Source organism: Cyanistes caeruleus, chromosome 3 (assembly GCF_971803275.1).
Source record: "Cyanistes caeruleus chromosome 3, bCyaCae1.hap1.1, whole genome shotgun sequence".
NCBI classification, from domain to species: domain Eukaryota; kingdom Metazoa; phylum Chordata; class Aves; order Passeriformes; family Paridae; genus Cyanistes; species Cyanistes caeruleus.
Window position 1 is genome coordinate 7,585,067 of NC_141703.1, and position 25,210 is coordinate 7,610,276.

At 48.0% G+C, this 25,210-nt stretch overlaps 1 protein-coding gene across 12 annotated transcripts; it reads right to left on the reverse strand.

The window, feature by feature from the left end:
- Positions 1 to 2,769: 2,769 nt before the first annotated feature.
- NYX (nyctalopin) lies at positions 2,770 to 17,361 on the reverse strand. 12 transcript variants are annotated; one of them, XM_086879694.1, is made up of 4 exons: positions 17,091 to 17,360; positions 9,310 to 16,959; positions 9,056 to 9,203; positions 2,770 to 5,290 (listed from the first exon to the last, which is right to left on the reverse strand). In XM_086879694.1, the coding sequence occupies exons 3-4, from the start codon at positions 9,075 to 9,077 to the stop codon at positions 3,891 to 3,893; spliced, it is 1,422 nt and encodes a 473-aa protein (XP_086735820.1). In that variant the 5' UTR covers positions 9,078 to 9,203; positions 9,310 to 16,959; positions 17,091 to 17,360; the 3' UTR covers positions 2,770 to 3,890. The 12 variants fall into 12 exon arrangements, with proteins under 12 accessions (XP_086735820.1, XP_086735821.1, XP_086735823.1 ...); XM_086879695.1 differs by having other exon boundaries at positions 9,056 to 9,128; positions 9,310 to 9,402; positions 9,538 to 17,360; XM_086879697.1 differs by having other exon boundaries at positions 9,081 to 9,203; positions 9,310 to 9,402; positions 9,538 to 17,360.
- Positions 17,362 to 25,210: the final 7,849 nt, after the last annotated feature.

A 25,210-nucleotide genomic window follows, 5' to 3' on the forward strand; every position in this document is an offset into this window, starting at 1 on the left:
GCATAGATAATTCTCTGTCCAGAAACATCTATTTTCTGCATTCATCTTTACATTGAAGTTGAAAATACCAGCCTTGCCCCATGAGAAATGAAACTTTGCTGCTGATCTTGCACATGTTTTGGTTTATGTTTTAAATATTAGCTGTATGTTTTTCTTTGAAGTAAAATTTGTTATACCTTTTTTTAATGATAATTTCTGGTCTTTATTCCATAGTTATCATTTTCTTTAAAGTTCTTTTAAAACTACTTTGAAGATCATTGCAGCAGATTCTTCAAACTCCACTGATCTCTATCAGATTTGGGTGGGGGAAGAGGCAGGACCAATATTTTTAGTGTTTCTGCAACAATCCCATACCTTGACTCTAAAAAACAGGCATTTACAAGCACTGTTTTCTCACCCAAACTAGTCCTGTCTTCTGAAACTCACACTGGAGCAGGAGTGACCATGACAGGCTATTTTCTTGCAAGGTTTAATATCCTCCAGAGCAGGCACACCAGTTTTCTGGAATTTAACTCAGTTGATTTGGTTCCTCTTGAATTTGTCACCACAAAAATTATCAAAGGAAAACACAAAAAATTAATTTATTTTTTTTTTTAAAAGCTATCAGCCAGATGTTGTGAAGATAAGAATTAGCCAAAATACAACACCCTTGAAAACTGGCCATGAAGTTCCTGAGTCTTGGCTGGCCAGCAGCTGTCAGTCTCAGAAAGCAGCTGATAATCCATAAGAGAAGCAAAACAGCCAAATTCACAGGGGGATACTGGCAATAGCTGCAAATTTAAAGAAAATAAAGGGGACGTAAAGGTGTTAATGTTAAAACACTGAGTATGATCCTAGGGGTGCAACATAGCAACAGAATTCTGAGACTCAGAGGTTATATCCAAAATCAGATTGTTTCTCTTCTCTATTTACATTGGCAACTTCTCCCCACTGCTCCAATAGTAACTCTTGAAAAGCATGAAAACCAGTTGCACCAGTGAAGAGCAGTGCAGTGTCCCCAGGTACCACACATTAAAACAAATTACCTTCTCCCAGGACCTCAGATGCTTCAGTCTGGGAGCACCAAACTCTGAATAAACTGAATAAACTTCAGTCAGAAGGTGTATCCTAACTCCAGGCAGCTCATGACCATCCCTTCCCACTGCTTCAAATGAAATCTCAGCACCTCATGCTGAGGGCAGCGCTGGGAGAACCACTTTGCTGAAAAATATTTGCAGTTATTCCAAACAGACGAAGGTTTGGCATCTTTGGAGGTGTCCCAGTCCAGAGACAGATTTTGAAAACAGCATTGGTTTGTAAAGGGACTCTGAGCCATGAACTTTTAACCAACAACTGGTTCAGGTTTACCAGCTGAAGCACAATTTTGCAGGGAGAGTCTGGTCTGAAAAATTAAAGAAAAGAACCCAACTATTTTTTCAAAAAAATGTAATTTTGAGTTGTCACCTGCCCATGCAATCAGAGAAACAAGCCATTTGCTAAGAGTTTAGAAACAAGAATCATGGAAGAATGGAGCAGGCAGTTCTCATGTCTCCTCAAAGAATGAGCAACACAGAGTAGAGGAGCAAAGCGAGAGCGATCACAGGCTCACAGACCTTTCCCAATCCACTCGGAGTGCCCACGTGCCAGCTGCTCTGTGCCACTGGAAACACACATTGCTGATCTCTCAGCTCAGAGGGAAGAGCAGGATTTCAGAGCAGGAGAGCAGGGAGTGTGTCCCCGTTCCTGCAGGGAAGATGAAAGCTCATTATTCCCAGCACGATGTCAGCCACGCGCTTTCCAGGCAGCCACGGCTGTGTTAGAGCAGCACAGGGAAATCTTCCTGGGCCAGGCAGCTTTCTGACCACAACAGACACTTAAAGCATCAGTGCCCAGTGTCCCTGTTGTCACACAGCTGAGTACAGTGTACAGCCCTCTTGTCCATCATCTGACAGCACAATCTCTGCTAAAACCAACATTTTAGGACACTTCACGTTCAGATCTGCATCTTACAGATAAAGCAGGAGCATCTTTGAAGCACTAACTGACTTGAAAGCCACTCAACAATTGCACAGTAAGGCAACCTCCAGCTTTCATGTGCCCCAACATGGCAAATGAATATGTGGGTTATAAGAACAATTCACTCATGAGGCATCTGTACTTATAGGAAGTGAAATACAACCATTTGTGTCCTACCATCTGTGCCAGCCCTATTGATAAACCCCCTGACAGGATGAAATAGTGCTCCTGTAAAGGCATCCTTAACCTAATATGCCTCCACAGCACTGGACTGGACTAGGTTTGAAAAACAGCCTCTTATAATACACAGATGAATTTAGCACTTAAGAAGATTAATGGATTCATAAATAGCCTGGAAATCCTAACTCATTGAATTTAGTTCACGGAACAGGTCAAATAGGCATTTATCAAACCATCTGGCATTTTGATTCCCTGGGGAAACTGTGGTCGAGCTGCAGATAACTGAGAAGCCATTGCAGCAGGGAAGGCTTGGTTTTCCCTGTACTCAGCTTTCCTCTGGAAATCTCTGGCACTAATTAGAAAGCAGTAGATCTTTTTGGACAGAAGTGTATTTCTATATAGTCACTTATATTTCCAAGTGTTGCTGCTTAACACAAACATAAGCATGGTCAAGTTCTAAGTGAAAGTACTTATGTTGCAATAAATAGGTTGTTGTTTGCTCTAGGCCATGAAAGGACACTCGTGTGCACCCATTTGAGCAGCCTACAAAAAAAAAATCACCAGAGTTGGTCAAGGATCTCAAAAAAAACCAACTAGGTTTGAGCAGTTAATTTATTTTTGTGAGTAAAATATCAAATTATTTTATTAATATGTTTTGATACATAAAACACCATTCTTTCTGGTATTAGCAGATATATTAGCAGCTTTCACTGAAGATTTCAAAGATAAAACACTTAAAATGTTGTATAAAAGAAGATTATCAGTATGGCATAATATGACACACTAAATGGTACATATTAGTGGTGGAAATACAGATTATTTCATAGGGCCTGGTTGCATTTGTCATCACTGTGCTCTGCCCCTGCTGCCATGCCATGAAACAACCTACAAATAAAAAAAAAATTATTCCTTGAAACAATATATTCACTGAAAAAATAGACATATTGAAATGATGGGAATAAGTAGGTTAAGTTTAAGTAGCTTTGCCTCAGAGAGGACTGTTTGGACAAACACAAGTCCATCTGGTTCTCCCACACCAGTGCCAGGATAACGGGGGGGAGAAAGGATCAAAATCCTGCCTGGGGTCACTGCAAGCATACTGTGCCCACCCCAGACCTGCCTGGGGCTGGTGCCTCTCCAGGCACTTTTGTCCTTCCCATGAGGCCCAGTGCTGCATCCCTGGATGTCACCAGGACTGCCCTGCTCCCTCCTGCACCCAAGGGGGGAAATCAGGAATGGTTTCCCATTGTTCAGCAGCGTCTGCCGTGGGTGTGGGTGTGGGTGTCTGTCAGGACATGAAGAGGGCTCTGGTTTTGCGGCCTCATCTTGCTCTCACGAAGCTGAGTTACCATGGAACATCTCGCTCTCACGAGTTGGCCTGGTGGAACAAACACCCCACAGACAGACCCTTCTTCCCTCCATTCCCAGCAGGGAACATTACACATCTCTAGGCAAAATTCAGTATTAGTGCTGCTCATCTCCCTCTGAGTATCCAGGAGGCTCTGGGGCACCCACAGGGCAGGTTTGTAACCCAGAGTGGGACTCAGATTTCACCAGCTCCCAGGGGAATCTGGAACCAGATCCAACAAACCCAGCCTGGAAGATTTTGGAGCCCATTATGTATCGGAGGCTCACAGTAAAACTTTTCTCTCATGACTAAGTAGGTGCAGGGTCTAAATGCTTAAGCAGAACCCCTGCTCCATCCAGCCCTTGGACTATTTGCACAGCAGAACAATCACTGTAAAAAGTGCTGGGAGGTACAAGGAGGAAGAGTCAGCCTCGGTTCTTTCTTCCCCCATGCCAGAAGAAACCCCTTCAGTCTGTCCATCCGGCTGCGTGGTGTTACTGTACACCTCAGTGGCATTTGCCACCTCTTCGGGAAGGCCCATCTGGAGCAAGAGTTTGGAGATAAGGCTGTTGAACTTGCTCTCTGTGGTGGACCAAGGCTCCTCGCTCGGGCCCGGCCCCTCGGACGTGATGTTCAGCTCCACCGGGTCGAGGCAGTAACCCTCGGGAGACCTCTCGAAGAGCACGTCCGTCAGATCAATGCCAGCCACGGAGGAGGGGGAGGCACACGGAATATCCCTGACGAGCCTGTAGTTCTCCATCCACTCCTTGAGCCACTCGATGCGGCAGTCGCACTCCCAGGGGTTGCGGAAGAGGTACAGGCGCCCCAGGAAGTACACGGGCTCGAACACCGAGAAGGGCAGCGTGGTCAGGTTGTTGCTGTTCAAGTGCAGCGCCACCAGGCTGGTGAGATTCTCAAAAGCCCCTTCCTCGATGTAGCTGATCCTGTTGCGGTCCAGGTAGAGGAACTCCAGCTCCCCCAAGTCCCGGAACCAGGTGTTGGAAATGTTCCTGAGAAAATTCCCCCCCAGGTTGAGCATCTTCAGGCGCCTCAGGCCATCAAAGGAGTTTTCTGGAAGCTCACTGATCAAGTTGTCATTCAGGTACAGGTACTCCATCCTCTGACAGCCCTGAAAAGCTCGCTCATGGATGACATTTATCTTGTTGTCCTGCAGATTCAGGTATTTCAGCTTAGTCAGGCCCTGCAGGGAGTTATAGGCCACCGCTTCGATCCTATTTCTCTCCAGGTACACATGGGTCAAGTTCTCCATGCCCCTGATGGCGCCTGGGATCCTTCGGAAGTTGTTCTGGAAGCAGAACAGCTCCTGCAGAGCGGGCAGCTCGATGAAGATCCTGTCTGGGATGTTGAAGAGGTTGCAGTCGGCCAGGTCCAGCCTCACGAGGCGCCGGAGCGCGGTGAAGGTGCGAGTGTGGAGATAGCGAATGTACTCGTTGTGGGCCATCTTCAGCTCCGTCAGGCTGGGCAGCCCCTTGAACGCCCCTGGAGTGATGAAGGAGATGTTGTTGTGGTTGAGAGACAGGGACTTGAGGGAAGGCAGCGTCCCAAAGGCCCTCTCGGACAGGAACTTGATGCTGTTTTTATCCAGGTTGATGGAAGAGGCTTCGCAGGGGAACTCGCTGGGGATCTGCCCCAGCCCAGCACGGTCACAGAGCACGGAGCAGCTCCTCTCCGGCGTGCACACACAGCTGGGAGGGCAGGAGCGCACACAGGCCCACACCCCATGGACCTGTGGGACCCAAAGGATCACTGCCATCCCCACAGAGGCGGGGCAGGAGAGAAAAGAATGCCTCATTAGCAAATTAGTCACAGCAGCAAAAAGAAATTACACTGTCTTTTCATCCCCTCTAGCCAAGCTAATTTCCACCTGTACACCAGTGCTGACTGAGGAGCTCTTGTGTAAAATCCCTACAAATCTTCTGGGGTTTCTAAACCTGCTGAGAATACATGTCACCTAGAACATAATCTCTGATTAATTCCTGTCCCCAAGAGGGGGTTTGCCTAGAACTCAGTATTTCTCAAGTGCCTCTGTTGGGGTCTCTCTGCTGCCCAACAGGTACATGCTTTGGCCAAGGACCAGGCAGAAATGCATTGAAGGCCAGCAGCTGTGGGTGGGTTACAGCATTCCTGGGTCTGGAAAAGGGGAGGGCAGTGTATGCTGAGTCTGGCAATGGGCAGAGGAGATCAATTAATTGCCCAAAGTGTGTCAAATTCATCCCATCCTTTCCCTTTCCCTTTCCCTTTCCCTTTCCTTTTCCTTTTCCCTTTCCTTTCCTTTCCTTTCCTTTCCTTTCCTTTCCTTTCCTTTCCTTTCCTTTCCTTTCCTTTCCTTTCCTTTCCTTTCCTTTCCTTTCCTTTCCTTTCCTTTCCTTTCCTTTCCTTTCCTTTCCTTTCCTTTCCTTTCCTTTCCTTTCCTTTCCTTTCCTTTCCTTTCCTTTCCTTTCCTTTCCTTTCCTTTCCTTTCCTTTCCTTTCCTTTCCTTTCCTCCTTTCCTTTCCTTTCCTTTCTCTTTTATTTCAAACTAATGTTTCTCCACCAGAGCCATGAGCTGGTGCAGCACTGGAAAGGGAACTCTCAGCTCTCAAGGAGATGCAATGAAGTGTTTGAAAACACATTCCTACTGTGTACTGGTACAACAGCACGAGTGAAAACAAACTGAGAGATATTGTTCAAATGCTGGCTTTGTCATCTCATCATAGATGGGAAGCTCTGCATCTCCAGCACAGTTTTTGCTGCTTTGCCAATTCTCAAGACAGTCACCATAATGTCATTTGTTTGATGGGAGCAGCCACTCTGTCCTTTACCAGCCTGACACGGGAGGTGCAAGGCTGTTCTTTCCTCCCAGGTTAGTCCCACACAGGTGGGTGAACAACAAGGAAGAGAAGGCAGCTCTTGGGAGAAATGAGAGAAGAACCAAAAGGAACAAAAGGAGACATCAGCCTCCACAGACATGCTTTTTTGAAGAGAAAAAACATCCAGTCAAAAAAAAATCTGAAAAGTGGTTTGTTTATTTTAGTGCAAAATGGTTTTCCCCTCTGAAAGAGAGGAAATTTAGGTTAGATATATGGAAGAAACTCTTCACTGTGAGGGTGGTGAGGCCCTGGCACAGGGTACCCAGAGAAGCTGTGGATGCCCCAACCCTGCCAGTGTTCAAGGCCAGGCTGGATGAAGCTCTGAGAAACCTGGGATAGTAGACGATGTCCCTGCTCATGGCAGGGGGCTTGGAATGAGATGATCCCTTTTAGATACCTTCCAGCACAATCCTTTTCCTGATTCCATGAAAATAAACTCTTTAGAGAGGAAGAACAGAAGGCAGTTTTTTCAATTGCTCTCCCAGACACATCCTACCTTCTCCTCAACAAAATGAGCAGCCACACCAAAGATCTCCATGCAGTCACAAGCACAAAGTGGTGCTATTGCTGCTGACTGGTTTTCTGCTGCAGTTTATTAGCTCCCATACAAACATAACCATTTTCTTCTTTTTTTCCAGCAAAATATGAGATACCAACAGCTTTCCCAAACAGCCACCTCTATTACTGTGCTGCCAGGATCAGGGGGGTTTCTTCCATATTCCTGCTGAGTGTCTAGAGGGGGAAGCTGCCAACAGCTGGGCTGCCTCTCCCTGTGGTTTGCAGCACAGAGATTGCCCACCACAGCTGTATTCCCATGGGCATTTTCAATAAGACAGACTTGTGAGGTCATATGCCTGGAAGCATCAGCTTCAGCAAGCATCAAGTTTTATTTCTGCGGGCCTTAAGGCTTTAATGTACAGGACAAACAACAGTTTGGGCTACAATTGCTCTGCTTTTCCTCCATCCTTTCTAAAGACAACATGCATGGGACTGTATTTAGGAGTTTGCACTGCCTGTGTAAAGGAGACTTGCAAAACCAGTTGTTGGGCAGGTCCCCGCTGAAGGGCATCAACCCAGGAGCTGCCCTGGAGCCTGGGTCAGTTCAAACCATTCTGGTTATTGCATGTAGGAAAGGTATTTAGATGCACAGAGAGAGCATCACAAAAGGATGAGCTGTGGCCTCTTCATCAAAATTCAAGTCTCATGATGACGGGCACACTATTGTGACTGCAGAATTAGAAAAACAACATCACTTCAAGGATAAATGATAGTGAAGGACTCTGGGAGGTAGAAAGGATTTTAGACAGCTTGTCATTTTGTTTGTCTGCTCTTCCTCTTTTTCCCATGCCCTTATCTAACAGTCACAGCTATAGGAAAGTCCCCTCCAGTCCCCCTGACAACAGCTGGAGTCTAAGGACAAGAAGGGGAACAATATGCTGGTCTCAGATTGCTCTTTCTTTGTGTAGCCTGCCCAGGGGCTGCTTCTTTTGCTCCCCTCTGCACCAGTCCATCCTCTGCGTGCCAACAGGGGCATATGTTGTTTTTGCTAGGCAGTTACATAAACTGAGGGCCAGACAGATTAAGGATTTGCCTGTTCCCAAATGTCTGACTGCAGTTGGTTGTCTGGAAAATGATGGATGCAAATGTTGCTGCTGGTAGGGAGCCTTGTGTGGGTTCAGGGTGACATCCAGAGGGGCATTTGTGCATAGGCTGAGCTATAGGTGAGGCTGTCCTGAGCAAGCTCCATGCTCAGCTCCAGCTGCCCCAAGCTCAGTCACATCCCCAGCCCCCCATCCACACTGCTGTGCACATGGTGGGCAGTGTAGGAATGAGCCTGCTGATAATCAAATCCCCTCCTTCCCCCCCCTGCTTATTCCCTGATCACTCAATAAAGGAAATGTCTGCCCCCAAGCCATATCCAGCCTGTTTTCCTTATACACTAGTGCCAAATCTGGGTCTTCTGCTTGTGGTTATTCATAGCAGACTTCTAATATCTCAATTTACAAGTGCACCCTTGCAATGTGCTGGACATGGAAATCAAGAGCGTGAGGACCATTCAATGAGAAAATATCCCCCAGCAACAGGAGCTCAGGGAAACCCCTCAGCAATGCAGCCTTTGTGGGCAATTTACCCTCTTTCTCCTGGAAAGGAAGTTGAAAAAATCCTCCACCTGAACCCTATCAAACCCTCAGGAGAGGTGTTGCTCAGGGCAAAAGAGATCAGTTCTTCCTGCTGACAAGATCTCCTCTGATCAGAGTAGCCTGAAACATTCCCATCTTTCCCATCTCATTCCTTCCCCTTCCCTAAAAAAGGATGTTCACAGACAGGGCAGCAGCTGGAAACTTTCAGCGACTCAGTGGCACATCTGAGCACTCAAATGAGACATGTTTGAGCAAAAGGATGAAATAGATCAGTAAGGTCAAAAATATTTATGACATTAAAGAATAAAAAAATTTCCTCCCATGGATGATATCTTTTGCTCTTTTAAATATTACAGTAACTCAGTATATGGAAGACAGAGTGAGAGACCAAAGGAAAAGAAACAAAAGAGTCTTAAGAAGGTAAAGAGACAATGATTGCGATAATTGAATATGTAACCGCCACCTTTCCAAATGATCTGTCTAATCCACTACTGGATAATGCAGAATAAGAGTATACTCACCATTTAGAATGATGGCAAACATTACCTTGATTATTCTCAGGCATTTCAGGTCTGGCAAGCAAACTTGAGGGATCTAAAAGCACACAGGAAGACTAGAGATGGGTTTCATCCTCTGTCATTTCCCTGCATCATTTTTCCACAAAAAGATCTATGTTTAGAAAGGAAGATGAAGGAAAATGCTCTTCTCTCACACACTTTCAAACTGAAGAAGTCCCCAGCACCTTCCTGGTGAGGATCTTTCTTCCACCACTGACCTTCTCAGGGAATCCTGCAGCTTTGTGCCACTGCTTTTCAGGAGCTCATTCGTGTCCTTCCCAGAAGCCATGCCAAAGGCAGATTCCTGTCATCTGAGGTGGGAAAGGATCACCAACAGTAAGAGACTGGCTCTACTCCCAGGAAACAGGTGCTGGTACAGAGGAGCGTAACCATCAAAGAGTGGAAACCAAAATTCCCAACAGAAATCACCCAGACGTGTGGCTTACCTGGCCAGGCAGTGGCTGTGTCCTCCCTCCTGCTCATGAGGCTGCCCTTAGCCACACGAGCCAGTCTCTGAAAAGTTGGCATTTTTTTCTCACAAGCTATCATTTAATGGCAGGAAAATCCTCTGTATCAGAGGAGGATTAGCGGAGATGGAAGAATGTGTCTGTCCTCTAAAGCTCCCAAAGCGAAACAGGGATTGCAGACGAACCAAACGGATGCCTCCTCCCCTCTGCCAACCTGCTCTCCCCCCACCATTAAAAAAAAAAAATACAGTCCAGGATTGGACTGCTGCCACTCAAACAGCATTGCTGAAAGTCATTACTTCACTCCCCATTATGTAATGGCAGAAGAGGTGGGAGAGTGCTGCCTAAATGGAATTAAATTTGGGGGCAATCACAGGCTTATGGCTTGCCTGCACTGAGCTCTCCAAACAGACACAGCTTGAGACTCTCAACCCCCATGCACATTTTCCCAGCCCCAACATGGCTCAGACACTACTAACAGAGTGCCAGTGGGCTTTGCTTCACTAGGAATTGCTCCTGAAGGACAAGGAGATACCAAGAGCGTTGGGAAAAGGGTCAGCAAACACAGGGAGCTTGCAGTGTGTGTATGGCCTTGACAATAATGAATTCTGGCCTATGAGTGTGTTTTCCTTGTGATGCAGCAGCTGGTGCATGGAAATCATAAGGATGGCTTCTGTATGTGGTGATGTTTTAGCATTCAGGATGTGAATTTGAGTTTAAAGCCTTTTCTGACAGAATGATGATGGTTTCTTTGGAGAGTGGGGGCTGAATAAGTGAGTTATCTCAGCCTCCCATGCCTTGGGTAATTGCATTCACCATGTCAGAGGGAAAAATAGCTCCACTCTTTATTTCCAAGTGAATTATTCTGCTTTATTATTTTTTTCCCAGGAAATGGAATACCTGATGAATTTATGCTTGATGCAGCAAGAAAGATTCAGCTGGGAACCAGCCTGCTGCTGCACAGCACTTCCTGCAAATTAAAACACCCAGCTACATCAGGTTTATTTTGGTTTGGCTTTCCCTCAGTCTTCAGGCATCTGGCTGGCACCTCAGGAAATTTGTCTGTCCCCAACAGAGTGTAAGCAGGCTGTGCTGGGGGCAGGCTGGAAGGCAGGGAGTGACCCACAGAGCACAGATTTTAGCTGAATTTTAGGTTTTAAGCCTTTCCTCACCACCTGCTGTAATAAACCCTCCAGCTTTGCACTTCAGTGCTTTGCACCGCGCTGTTTTGCAGAGGAGGAAAGAGATTTGCAAAGCCACAGACGGGCACGTTGCAGCCTCCAGCACAGAGCTGAAGCTGCTGGAGACCTTGTGGTGACAGACCCAGCTCCAGCTGGGTCCTCCCTGCTGCTGGGGCAGCTGATGTTTGCCCTGGAAGCCCTGGTTCCCATGAGAATGCCAGGAAGCCACAACCTACCTGATCACAGAAAGCAGATCACTGACCTTTCAGCCATGAAGAAACTGAGCGGGGAGGAGGAGGAGCAAGTGCTATTCCCACTTCTTTCTTCCCCAATATCTGCAAGAGCCTTATCAGGGGTACCAGGAATCATGTCTCTCTTGTGTCGGCAAGGGGGAGGCAGAGGGCGAGGAGGGTGTGTGGGATCTGGGGACAAACTGGTGTCTGAGCAGCTTCACAGAGCAACACCAAACCTGCTCACAGGGAGGGGATGCTCTGCACCAGGACACCACATTCCTCTGAGATTTTGGGGGTCCCCTGTGCCTCGCTGCTCTTCTTCCATGTGCCCATATTAGGGCTGGAGGGGTGGGACATGAGGGACCACTGAGCCTGGGGAAGTGTTTCTGTGATCAGCAGAACCACCTCCCTCAGAGGAGCAGCTTGCAGGACCGACAAATCATTCCCAGTGAAGGGCACTGGGAGCCTCTGCTATACACAGAGGCTGGGTGGGGGCTGATGGGCTGGGGACTGGTGTGTTTGATAACCTGGGAGCTGAGAGCACCTCAGCAGCCCCTTTTTGGGGCGGGGGGCAGTGGCAGTAGGTGCCCACTGGGGCATCAGCAGCCGCAGTGCGATGAGGTGATGCTGCCGCAGCTGGAGGGAGGCTGGCAGGGAGGGAGCACTTCTCAGAGAGCTGCTGCAGCAGGCAGCCTCACCAGAGACCAGCACAGACAGCATTTGCTCCTGCGGGAGCTTCTGACAGCAGCTGTGCCATCGGCATCCAGCCCACACACACAACTTCAGTGACTGCAGCTGGCCCAGCCCCACCCTGGATTTTCGACCATGGCTGGAGGTAAAACAGCTGGAAGAGGTCGTGTCCTGCCCCATCAGGAGCCCTCCCAGCCCAGCCTCACCAGGCACACTGTGCTGGCACACCCGGAGCTCCTCCTGCCCAGCAGCAGCAGCAGCAGCTCCACAGCTCACGGCACTGTACCTCTCTGCACCATCCATGGGCAGGAGCCTTGCACAGCTGCAGCCCCTGGCACAGAGAAGACATTAACATCTCAGCATGTGCTGGGGGAGGCTGGGGAACTGGCACTGGCAGGCAAATGAGGTCCCAATTTCTAGGAAAGCCAGGGAGCGTCGCCCTGTGAGCGGCTTCAGCAGAGCACTGCAGGTGCACCAAGCACAGCACCCAATGCCCTTGTGAACTGCTGGAGACTCCTGACTCATTTCCTGATAACCCTTGGCACCGAAAGGGCATGACAGCGTGAGAAGGAGGCCTGAAAAGGAGAAGTTTCTAGTCATTTTAGGTAGGAAAACATAAAGGAGACCAGCATGTATTCTCTAAAGAAACAAACTTGGGCTCTAAACCACATCTCAGCATTATTTAGAGCATGACTCATGGCTGGTTAATGCTGAGGGTTGAGCACACTACAGGTGCTCAGTGTTGGGAAGGTGCTGTGGCTGCCAGGCTGGAAGTAGACTCAGAAGCTACAGACTGTGCTACTGCAGCTCTGTGCTGTTAAATTTTTTTTGCCACCAGGAGTTCCTCCTCATGATCTATCCTGCTCTTTTTAATCTCTGGGAACTCAGAGAAGCCAGAGGTCAGTGTCTCTCTGTGGAGACAAGACCAGAAAGCTGCAGAGATATGCTGCCACTGAAAAAAAAAAAAAAAATCAATAGATGTTTATATCTGATCTTCCACTAAAAGAATTTGGAGAATTGAGTCCTGATTGAAGGAGCCCACTCTGCTCCAGAGGTGTATGCTGTGGGAACATAAACCTTGGCATAGCTTCACCATCTGGCAGTGAGAAGTCTGCCTTGCAGGGCAATCCTGTGCAGACTTGGTGCAAAGATTCCTTCTAAAAGCCCATTTCTTAATGACCAGGGGCATTTTATGTGATCGTCACTTAAGAATCTGTAGGTAGCTCCTATCTCTAATATACATTGATATGATTTAAAATTGCCTCTGTGGACTGCTTCTTGCAGATTAAAATATTCCCATTATTTACCAAGTTTGTTCAAGAACAACTGGTGGGACTCATTTTACCTAACTGGAGGTGAGAGGTCTCATCTCACCCACTTTAGCCACTTAGCTATGGGAAGCACTGTGGCCCTCAGCAGGGCTCACTTTCTCTAACAGAGGATGACAAGACAGCCAAGGACATGCAGCTTTGGTGACACCAGTGCTGGATTGGCTGGAACCAAGCACATTTAGACACTTCCAGCCAGGTGTTGCCTTCCTCAGAGTAGTGAAGGAGCAGAGCTGCTGGCCTGACTCTGGTGGCTGAACACCTTCACTCCCTGGTTTTTATCTCTATCAGCTGCTTGCAATCATGGGACCAGTGCTGGGGGTGAGGTCCTCATTCCATAGAGTGCCCGAGCCTGTCCACCTTCCCCAGGCTCTGGTTTCCTGAGCTTGTGTTACAGTGGTCACAGCATGATGCATACTTCTCCTCACAGCCACAGCTGTGTCACACATCTGAACCTTTCCTGTGCTCGTAATCACCGGGGTGACCTTTGAAGGAGCCACCTCAGCGCTCCTCGGCAGAGCTCATGTTGTCAGCACTGCCTGTAGGACCAGGCTGCTCCCAGGATGGGCACACACAGCCCTGGCTGGGGTGAGCCTGGGGCAGGGAGCAGGTGTCCGTGGTGGGATTGCAGAGCTGTGAGCAGACAGGACGGACCAGTGTGGCCGTGCTGTGGTTTGCAGAAATAGCACTTGGTACACGTCTGATGTGGCTGCTCACAGGAGACGCAGAAGCAGCTGAGGAGCCAACCAGGACTTTGAGAGCAAGGGGCTGAAGAGCTCTCCCTTGCTCAGAAGAGAGGACAGATCTCCATCTGCAAGCAGGGGTTTCATTTTTGTGTAGACTGAGGCCACCAAACTTCGCTCAGGCATTGAATTCCAGAGCTTCCTCGGGCTGCCGTGCTGTGTCCTTGTCAGCCTGCCTCCTCCTGGTCCCACCCCTGCAGAAGACCAACTTCAAGACACGCTTTGGAGAGAAGAGCTGCTGTGGTTTCCCCTCACAGGTTCCCCCTGTGGATCCTCAGCAAGGAGGGCCTCAAGCTCACACCAGCCCCATTCACCCTCCCACCTGAGCCACATCCCCACCACACACATGTGGGCTGCCATCTCAGAGCTAGGACGGGTTCCTGATGGACCCCTGACTGAGGACTGAGAGCATGTCACAATGCCCAAAGCCAGCCCAAGGACACAGCAGCTGGCAGCTGCCTCACAGCAGGCTGTCTGCAGGAGGAATCCTGCAGGAGGGTTGGTTCTTCACCACCCAGGCTGTGGATGAGACAAGGCAGCCAGCAGCAGCACTTGGCAAGAAACAGCCACCAAAAAGCCACTTAACCACATGGAAAGTGATGAATTAAAATCAATAAAACAGCGGGAAGAGGAGAGGGTCAGGCTGGGCACCAGATCTTAGCCCCAGCCCAGGTGCTGCCCGATGGCCAGGCCGTGCCACAGGAGAGGCCTGGGAGCCTGCAGCTGCAGCAGGAGCATTTTCTGAAAGAGAACAGCACACTCTAGGGTAGACAGCCTGAAGCAGATGCAGTGCACAGCAAACCACGGGCTGCTCATCTGTCAGCCCAAACCTCTGCCAGCAGCCCCGTAAGACATCACACACATCCCACAGGAAGAGGACAGGGAGATGGGGATGGGGATGGGGATGGCTCCATCAGGGTCAGATCCTCCCACTGCTTGGCAAGGGCGGGACAGAGATCCTCTCCAAGTCTGTCCAGGCCACTGGATTTTACATCAGCTCACGAGGTCTCTCCCCGCCCATCCTGCAGATGTGGTTTCATGTCTCTCTCAAGCCAATCAAACATTTCCAGCAAGAAAGGAGCAGTGAGGGCTACTCTGCAGTGAGGGGCTGGGTGTCTGCCATGGAAGCAAGTTCCTGCTTCCCACTGCAGTACATGGGTATGGATACAGTGCTGAAAAACAACATCATCTGGGCTGCTGGGTAATTCTCCACAATACCCAGAGCAGTCTTGGGGAAGGAAAGGGAAGCTGGGCTCAGATCTGTATTAACTAAAACTGAAGAGGGATTTGAATCCAGGTTTCCCACATTCACTCTGTGACTCGGCCTTGACAAAAACTGGCAGCCATGCTCAGGGTTCTCTGTTCAGGGAAAAAACGCTGCTGTTGAAGCCTGAACAGGGCTGCATCATCTTCCTCTGCAGGGTGAGGGGAGCCCTGCCCTCCCTCCAGCCCTGATGTGCAGCAGGGCATCACCGCTGTCCAGAGTGCATCAGAGGAGCTCCCACATCACACAGAGGATCGGGATATCCAAGACTGGCAGCACCTGGATTTTCCAGCCTGCCCTCCCTGCTGAAGGTGGCACCTGAGGGTGCCAGTGTGGCATGCACAGCCAGGGAGTCCTGGGGGAGTGTGGGCTCATGCCACATTTCCCAGCAGCTGGGGAGCTGCTCTGCTCTGCTCTGTGCAACTGTGGGGTCATTTCTATCCTGTGTAATTGTGGCAGGATGTTTCCCCCCACCCCCCCTCATGCTTTGACCTGGAATGTGGTCAAGCAACTCAGTGGAAAATGTCTTATTTGCAAATCTATCAGGCTGGATTGAGAGGGGAGCCCTGTGTTGTTTTGGTGTTGTGTTATGCTAAAAATCAGTCTGGCACACCGACCCCAAATCAACATCCTGACAGTAAGGCAAACCTTTGGCCAGCCAGTAAGTTGCTAAACTGGCCTGGAGGCATAGGACTGGCAGTCAACCCCTTTACACTCTAAAAACCCAGTCCACTTTCCACATAGGAGGTTCTTCTGAGATACCCCTTCCTGGACTGTGTGTGGAGATTCCCCCTGGATGCCCCTCAAGGTTGCTCCTCCAGGCTAAGAGAAAGAGACTTCCCCACTCTGAGTGTTGGTATGGTGAGTTACATCAATGTCTACTTAGCAACTGCTTCTTTTTGTTACCTTTAATACAATTGCTTTAATTTAGTGCACTACATTATACTATATAACTGTTAGTAGTTTCAGCTTCTAGTCTGTGTAGTAAGTAATTCTGATTAAAATCTTTTGTCTAATCATTTGTCATCATGAGCAGTTTTTTTAATATAGACATATCTGATTTGCCATCTTTAAATCCTGCAGGTCACAATTACTCAACAATTACAATTGTTGACAGTGTGAGGCTAAGACTGGATCCAGCCACCTTCAGGCTTCTCTCCAAGAAGTTTAAAAAGCAAGATCCTCTGCACCTTGTGACTCAGTGGCAGGGTTTCTCTAGTAAATTTTGTCTGGAGCTCCCACTCCCCCCCGGGACAGTAAAAGGAAGCTGCTTGTGTCCTGCTGAAGTCCTCATGCCATGCTTACCACAGGCTGCTGCCCAAGGCAGTGACTCCCTGCAGGTCCTTGTGATCTAATGGGAAAGGAAGGCAAGGAGGTGGCAGCAAGTTCTGCTTAGTTCCCCCTTAGTGCTCATGGGTCCATTTATCCTGATAAAGCTCCTCCACAGCCACACACAGGCAATGCACAATGAACTTACACACAGCTCTGCAAACACCTTTTCAAATAGTCTTTCTGCACCAAAGGCACAACAAGCCATACCTTTTCCAAGCCAACAGCCCTCCCAGGACTCACCAGACACTTTGTTTACCTCCTCGTAATTAATTTCTCCCAACAAGAGGACAGGATCAGTGCCACCTTCTCCCCACAGTACAGAGTCAATATTTGGGGCAGGTTTATCACCTTACCTGTCTTCACTTAACTCAGGCATTTATGTCAGGATCCTGCTCTGCAGCCAGGTCAAATACTTGGGAGAATGACCCAGAAGCCCTGGGACTCTTGGAGGACCAGACCTGGGGGGCTATAGCTGAGCTGGATTGTGATTTTTACTCCACCTGTCATGACACTTTCTCCTGCCTGACTAACACTCCTGAATGCAAAGTAACAAGGAGCACTGCAACATGCCAAGCAAACATAATTACCTGGTACAGATCTAAAATAGAATTCTGTTGTCTGTCAAAGATGCTGGCAGGCAGGAAAAGAGGAAAATCAGGATCAGGAATAAACTTCAATACCACAATAACCAGCACATTAAACTGGAGGTTAGAGCAGTATACATTCACAGATGATCTGGAAGATTTGTTAAATGAACTTACCATGCCTTACTGAATATGCAGTGGCCATGCATTCTCTGAATATATCGAGCCCAGATGTGAAACACATCACTGCTCCTGGGCACAGCAGAGGGGGATGGAGCAGTGCCTGGGCTCAGGAGCTGCCCTGGGGTCAGGAGCTGTGGCCACCAGAGCCGTCTGCCACCTCCACAAAGTCCATGTGCAAGGGGTTTAGATCCTCCAGCTCAGTAATGCAGCCACTCAAACATCCTGCACCTGACGTATGCAGAGTTTTTGCACAGATCTAAGATGATTAAAGCCAGCAGAGCTTGGGGGTGGGAGGGGAGCAGCCACTGCAGGAGATAAGCTCACATTTACACCCACATATTCTGCTTCCCACTCGTTCCCTGCCTGTGCTTTCATGGGCTGCTGATACCTCCTCCTCCGTACCAACCCTGGGCTTTGCCAGAAAAAGCCCCCATGGCCATGACATGGCAAAGACAGCAGATCCCCCACGTTGGGGTATAGTTATGGATCACAGGAGCACAGCACTTCTGCTCATGCAGAAGACTCTGTTTCCTGCCAGCTGCAGAAGACCTCATTACCTGAGGGACAAGTTCAGCACCCTTTTCTGGGGCATGAAATTGATGGTGGCAGAGGATGCAGCTCCTCTGCAGCAGGGCAAATACAAGTACTACACTCCTGGACAGAATCAGCACTGACTCCCAATCCTAGTAACTGGCAACAAGAAGAGAAAGCCCCACTCCTGTGAGCTTGAGAGCAGCAGCACCACAGCCTGCTCCTCCCTTAACCATTTCTGGGGTGCATCCAGGGATGCAGTTTGTCTTGGGTTCACGGGAACCTGCAGGCAGGCAGAGGAAACCCTCTGTGCTCTTGTCAGAGAAGATGTGCCACAACAGCTGGGCTGTAGCCACCAGTGTGTTGCAACAAGCTGTTGGAGATACTGTGCCCAATTTGAGTTATGATGGAGAGTATCTGCCCTCCTTGTATGGTGGGAAACAAACAAAATGAGGGGGCAAATGACACATGTGGGAAATGTGATGGAGGGCCAGACATTCAGCATTAAAAATAAATCACATTGGGGCTCTGTAAGATACAACAGCCCTCAAAAAGCCTGTGTTCCACCCAGAATTTCTCACTATGATTATAATTTGCATTTGACTTCAGCAGCAGTTTCACACTTCTCTGAGCCTTACTGGGCTGTACAGGGAAGGCACTTTTGGTACATGAGGGTGTGGGAGGGGGAAGGAGCTGGTGGGACACACAGGGCAGCACTTCTGGGGCATCCAAAACATCCTCTTCCTCCCTGGCACTCTGAGCATTCACAGCAGCCACTCAGGCACACTTGGTGACAGCCTCTACAGTGTCTCTCTCACCAGAGCGATGGACTCCCCAGTGTCACAGAAATGCTTCCCTTGGGTAGGGAACCTCACTGCTTGGGGCTGCAATTGGTGCAGCTTAAAATTTGCAAAAAAAAAAAAATAGAGCAGACTGTGGAAGCAATGAATGAAAGCACCAAGCTGGGATGCTCTCAGACTATTATTTGGAGTAGATGCTCAGTGGGTGCCTTGACAGAGCATCCCATGGAGTCTGGGGGATCCTACCAGTGCCTCAAGCTGGCTGTGTGTTGCTGGAGTCTTGAAGGGCTACAGCACCAGGCTGTACAGGCTACAGCCCAGGGTGTGGAGAAGAGCACACAGCCCTCACAACTCAATGGGCAGCAGCATCCCAGGGAACAGCAGGTTGAGCAGCAGGGCACTGACACAGTACAGAGAGGTTGGCTTGTGCCAGAAAAGCCCAGATCTGGACACACCTTGCCTGATATCCACCCCTGCAGATTTGGGGCTGTGCCAGGCAGCAGCACCTGTGTTTGGGTGGCTCTATTCACACTTGAGAGACGTAAAAAGGATTAAGCATATGCCAAGGAATGTCAGCAGCATGGATGCTGAAATACCCCAGAGGTTCTGGGCCTGAATGTTTGATCAGAAGTGTTTCGTGAGATCTAGGCAGCACCTGTAGGAGATCTAAACATTTTATTTTGTCAAGCCTGGAACATGCCTATCACTTTTCCATGACAAAGTCTATGGACTTTGCCTTTCATCCATCATTCCCTGTGCATGAGCAACCGGTCCAGTCCAAAGAGGCTCCATCAAGCCCAGCCCTGCAGCCTCACCAGCACCTGCTCTGAGCACTGTCCCACACAGCCTGAATTGAGCCTTTCCTCCCCTGCCCTGGGAGTGTGCAAGGACAAACTGTGCAGCACAGCAAACCCTCAGCGAAATCAGCCACAGGCTGAGCAACCAGCAGCTTTTCAGTGCTTGCCTGATGAGAAGCAGCCCCAAAAGCAGCAGCCCCAAGCTCCAGGAGAGCCAAACCCACCCCCACCACCTCCCCTAGAGAAGTGCCCCACCAACAGAGGGCCAGCAGGGATCAGAAGGGATCAGAAGGGAACTATCCCCCCCTCCTGCTGAAACCATGACACTGTGCAGCAAAATGAATAAATAATGCCAGCAGCCTCTGGCAGAAACACACAGTGAAACAGGAGATGGGATTTGCAAACACTTCCGGGGGGATGGCGGGGGCAAGCGTCGCCTTCTGTTTCCTGGGCAGCTTCTGCATTTTGCACTGAACAAATCTGTAGATAAAACACAGCAGCAGCCTCAGGGATAGGGAGCAGAGCCCAAACTCCCCCATCCACCAGGAAAGCCCTCGCTTGCAGCCCTCACACTGCATTCTCTCCAGAGGCCACTGCCCCGGCCTTGTGACACTCGGGCAGATAAAAAATCAACGCTCAGAGACTTTGGGCACCAGCACAGCAGAAGCTGCAAAGGTCACAGTCTTGCATTGTAATTATTTTTGGGTGGGATTTTTGTCCCTGGTCTCTCCCAGGCCCATGCAAAGTCCCCAGCAGAAGTGGGGAGGGAACCACCTCTCAATGTGGGCATTGCCAGACCCCTGCCTTAGCCTGTGCTCTGCACATAAAAGGGGAAATGTTCACATTAACACAAATCAGAAGGCTCAGGTGTCTCCTTTTGATCAAATCTGACATAAAGCAAGAAAGCTTAACTAGGGCCTAGAAGAGCACTAATTATTAAATGAAAAATTAGCAGGTAATTTGTCTCCAATGTGAGCTGATAATTTCTAGAGGAGGAATTAATTAAATGGGGGAATTAAATCACCAAGAATTTGCAGAGTGACCACTTCTGATGGGATTCAGTTAATGAGCTATCTGATAATCATGTCAGGCTTCATTTTCTTCTCCTCTGGACACAAGGGGAGAGACAGAGAGCAGGAATTATTGCAGTGCTCCCTCTCCCAGGCTGCAGAGATACTTGCACCTTGCCGAGCCTCACCCTTTTGTCCTGACAAAACCTGAGCAACCAAAAAGCAAAAGCCAAAAGCAGACCACTAGCAAAACACCGTTTAAAAAAAAAAAAAAGAAAAAAGAATTAGAAAAAAATTATTATGTGAGAGAGAAGGAAGTTTGCTTTACAAGAATGGCCCTCAGCACCACAATGTGCCCTTGGGCCAGAACAGTGAACTGGAGTCGAAGTCCAGTGCCAGCACCCTCCAGCAAAGAGGGCGGTGAAAGGTGAGTGCCCTGCCCTTGGGAAAAAAAAAACAAATTCATTTTGCTTTGGATTTCAGCCTTGCCCAAGCTGCTCCTCTGTCCTGAGCAATGGATGGGGGAGAGGCTCCTCCACGGCAGCCAAGACGCCCCAGGCTGGGTGCAGGCACACAACCTCACTGCTGTCTAATTAGCCAGAGCAGTGTTTATGTCAGTCATGCTTTTAATGACAGCTCCGTGCCAGCTGCAGGAAGAGAAATGATCTCCAGCCTTGCAGAAAGGCAGAGCCGCATGGGCAGACACCACCTGATCTCTCACAAAGCCTGCCAGCACAAAAATAACTTCTCAGAAACACTCAAACACATCTGAACAAGCAGAACGAGCCAATATCAGATCAGCACTTTGTATCACAGGGCTGCAGCACTTGTGATCCAGCCTCCAGAGCCCTAAATTTGGATTTGCTGCATTCCTCAGACCAGTGTCTGAGCTCACCTACTTTCAGTTCTGCCAACTCCTTGCAGCATTATGTGCCAAATTCTCTAACCACCCTCCTGGATGGAAAAACACAAGCATTTACACTTCAGGGCAGTGACTAATTTGTGGCACCTATATTGGGTGAGGCTCTGCAAGTAAAATAATATGGTGAGATCCGGGTGGAACTGAGCAGGGAAGTTATATTATCCATGTCATACACAGGCTGTGTTTTTCCACATGTGAACAGAGGTCAAAAGAGGCAAACTGAAAGCAAATGAAAATCACTGCTGCTGATTTGTAAAATGATTCTCCAAGTATTAGGACTTTCCCTGATACTGCACATACTTGCTGCAGTAACATAAACTGATAGCTCTGAGACATCTACAGTTTATGCCTGAATGACGACAACAACAACAACAATATAATAATAATAATAATAATAATAATAATAATAATAATAACAATAATAACAATAATAATGCAAAACATGAGACCTGTCAGCACCTGCTAGCCAGTTCACATTACAGAACAAAATATTCTCTCTTGGAACATGCTGGGTCTTATGCAGATTCAACTTATCTGGGTGACGCAAATGCTGTAAAAACAACTCTGAGTCATAGAATAAAATCACATAATTCCCCAAAGCCAAATAAGGACAGAATTCAGCCCACACAGCTCTGACTTCCCATTTTCCTGGTAGTAGAAATTTTGTTTATCTTCCCCTGTAAACGATACCATTTCCTTGCTTTCATAGAAAATCTTGCATTTCTTTTCGCTAAAGCCCACAGTTGGTGTAAATACTGGTATTGTGAAAAATAAAGTAACATCCTAGTATCTGCCAGGCCTAGTGAAAAAAGCCTGTTATGTGCTCTCTGGGACTGGCTTTGCTAATTGGTGTGAAGTCTTTATGGGGAACCTGGAAGGCATTCTCCCAGGCTGCCTGTAGTTTTAGTTTGATATATTTTTCACCAAGAGTTCATTTACAGCCCATTAGAGCCAGGCTTGGGTATTTTATGAATGTAATACAGCAGCGCGCAAAGAGCACTTAATGCCTTAAGTCTTTAGAAGGCTTTTTAATTTTGTAACACAACTGAATTGTTTCACTGCCAGATATCTCATGCACCAAAGTGGGTAAGGCCTTGTGCAAACAGCTTTGTGCATGTAAATAGCTTTCAGACTTGATCTGTGAGTGGTATAAAGCACCATCACTCTGCTCTTGTCGTTTTGCATCAGCAGCTGCTGGGTTTTCCACTTTGAAACCTTAGGGACGTTTTATTAATAGGGTGGGAGGAGTTGTATGCAATAAACAGGATGTGATGTATTTACAGTACATGCAAGCATATTGCTTTATTTATTCTCCTTCTCCCTGGCTTAACAGCACCTGAGCTGAGCTGGAAATACAGGGTGCAATGTTCACATGGCAATGCACCACAAGCATGATCTAACTGCACACAGCAATGAGAACCTCTTGAGTCCTTTCTAGCTGCTGACTGCTCTCTCTAGGGTCCCGTTTGGAAGGCAGTGACACAGCCCTGGCTCTGCACTTGGCAAAGCAAAAGCCTTTCCAAGCATGTGAGAATGCAGCAGTGTGTGCACAGAGTTGCTGCCTTATGACTGACATTTGTGCTACACAGATCCCTGATAACATATGCACACACTCCTGGGCACTCGAAGCCATCAAAACAGCAAAGCCAGGACATGCTCAAAGTGTGGGACTCGTAAATCAGAAAGAACAAACTGTGCTGTGACCTACCAGAGCCTTAATGCTGCAGCTCCTGCCAGCCAAGCCATGCTTGCACAGCTGCACCCCTTGTCAGCTTTCTGCTCAGTGATCCTTCTCTTCCCTGCTCCTAAATGTCTTCCAAGTTACCACTAGTAACTGAATATATTTACTGAGTATAACCAAGGTCTCCAAGAACCTCATGCACATTTGACATTTTTGTGCTGAACAGTAACATTTATGTAATTGAGGCATGGTTTTCCACTGCTGTGTTTTAAACACAGTAAATTCAGTCTGGTTTTAATGCTGGTTTTTTTTCCTGAAATGTCTACCAAGTCTCTAACAGAAGCTTTATCACCAGCATGTCACTCGAGGAAAAGCAAAAGTAGTGATTTATTCAGCCCCTTTAAAACTCCTGTGTCATTAAATCCAATGTAGCTCAAATTTTTGAGAAGTGTTGAGAGGAAAATATGTCTCTATTAAGGCTCCAAGACTCTTGTCTTTCTGATTAAGTAAAAACAATCAAATACTTCTGAGACCTCCCACACCATATTCTTCTGAGAGGAAAGGCAGGAAACAATCTATCTGACGTTCCCTATTTGGGGAGAAATAGAAATAATTCAGAGTTCCTTTATCTATCATAAGCTAGCTAAGAAGAAATTATTGGGGATTTTTTCACTTTCTTGCCAGCTTTAATCCACTGATAAGCCTGGACTTAAGCACTCACTCAGTGCTTTCACCTAGGACTGACATGAAAGGACAAGTGAAAGTTGCAGATCATTGTCCCTAAATAAGAGAAGGGGCATCATTAATACCCAGCCATCCTGGCACAGCATCTGTGGTGCTGTGTATGAGGTAAAGGGGCATGCAGCAGTGACTCCACTTGGAAAAATGACACATGTAATTCAGCACTGGCTATTGTAACCACTAAGCAGCTTACAGAAATTTCCTCTAAATACTGTTATTCATCTGCCTAACTTGTGCTGTCATAAATATGCTACACAGGGGTTTGTTGTAAGGGCTGGCCTTTCTTTTCCATAAAGTCAAATATTGAGATTTAACCAAATGGCCTACACAGAAAATTGGCAGCAAGCCTTTTGGCCCAAACATTTGATTCCATACCTGTGAATACCATGATCCACTCTGAGGTTTACAGTCCAGGAAGGTCACTGGAGGACTCTGCCCCTGTTAAGCTAGACACAGACATGTCCTATTTTAGCCTTGCACATAGAAGACTGTAATGCAAATACTGCAAGGCAATTCCAGGCTGTTAATGGATTTAATTTCCTTTTGTCTTTTATATCCTGGAGGAAGCTGCACCTCCATCTCTCAGCTGTGACAGATGAGGGGCTATGTGTTCATAAATGTCCTGGGCTGGAGCTGTGAGCCCTGACACCAGCACTGGCTGTGATTCTGCAGAGGCCACTGGAGGCTCCTCTGGTCACTCATCGCCCCATGGGTGTCTGCAGGCTCACAGCTGGCTCCACGAATATTTTGAACAACTGGGTTTTTGCCAAGTCAGAACACATTCACAAACCAAGAGATCGTCTCAGGACAAAGCCTGCCCAGGAAAAAGCCTGTTTCTAATTTGGCACTGCAGCTTGGAGCAAGAGGGTTCAGATCCCAGGACTGCCACAGCTGGAGTCTGTTTATGGAGGATGTTTAAAACACAGCCTTAGCTAATCCCTGGATTTCCTACAGCAAAGCATAAAACACTGCTTGTTTATTCCCCTAGACAGGAATTTCACCAGCTCAGGCCTGTAACATCTGGTTACAGCTTGCCAGCCACACTCTCACAGCTCACAGGTGAGACCCGAAGAGAACACCTAAGAGACCACTATAAAACAACCTCTCCAAGAAGCTCCCATTAGCATCACTCTCTGAATTACAGCTAAGCTTCCCTGCTCCCATGACTAATCCTATGGATTTGCATGGCAATTCAGATAAGATGCTACTTTCCTAGATGCTGTACAAACATGGAGGAAAAGGCTGCAGGACATAACAGATGTCCTGATACTGTGTTCCTGCTTTCCTACGAGTTTCCCCAGGTTTCCTGTTACCCCATGAGCCCATTGCAAGGCATGGCTGGCATGTACACTGCCACCCTCCAGAGGGATGATCCCAGAGGGGTTTGCCCAGAGAGGTGCAATTCCTGTATCTGGAAGTGTTGAAGGCCAGGCTGAATGGGGCTCTGGGAAATTTGGTCTAGTGGAAAGTTTCTAGCCCACAGCAGGGAGATTGGAACTGAGTGATCTTTGGGTAGGGTCCTACCCAACCCTAACATTTCTATGATCCCATTTGGGCAAAGGAGGTAAAGAATGGAAACATATCCCACAGCTGACAAAGTGGGATGAAGTATGAAAAGATGGTTCAAGAAAG

Coding starts and splice junctions, on each gene's coding strand:
- NYX (XM_086879699.1), bottom strand. CDS start 9,380: ATGGCTTCTGGGAAGGACACGAATGAGCTCCTGAAAAGCAGTGGCACA. Junction 9,129..9,250: donor GGGACTTCTTCAGTTTGAAA/GTGTGTGAGAGA, acceptor GTGTGCTTTTAG/ATCCCTCAAGTTTGCTTGCC. Junction 5,291..9,080: donor AATGCCTGAGAATAATCAAG/GTAATGTTTGCC, acceptor TGGGGATGGCAG/TGATCCTTTGGGTCCCACAG.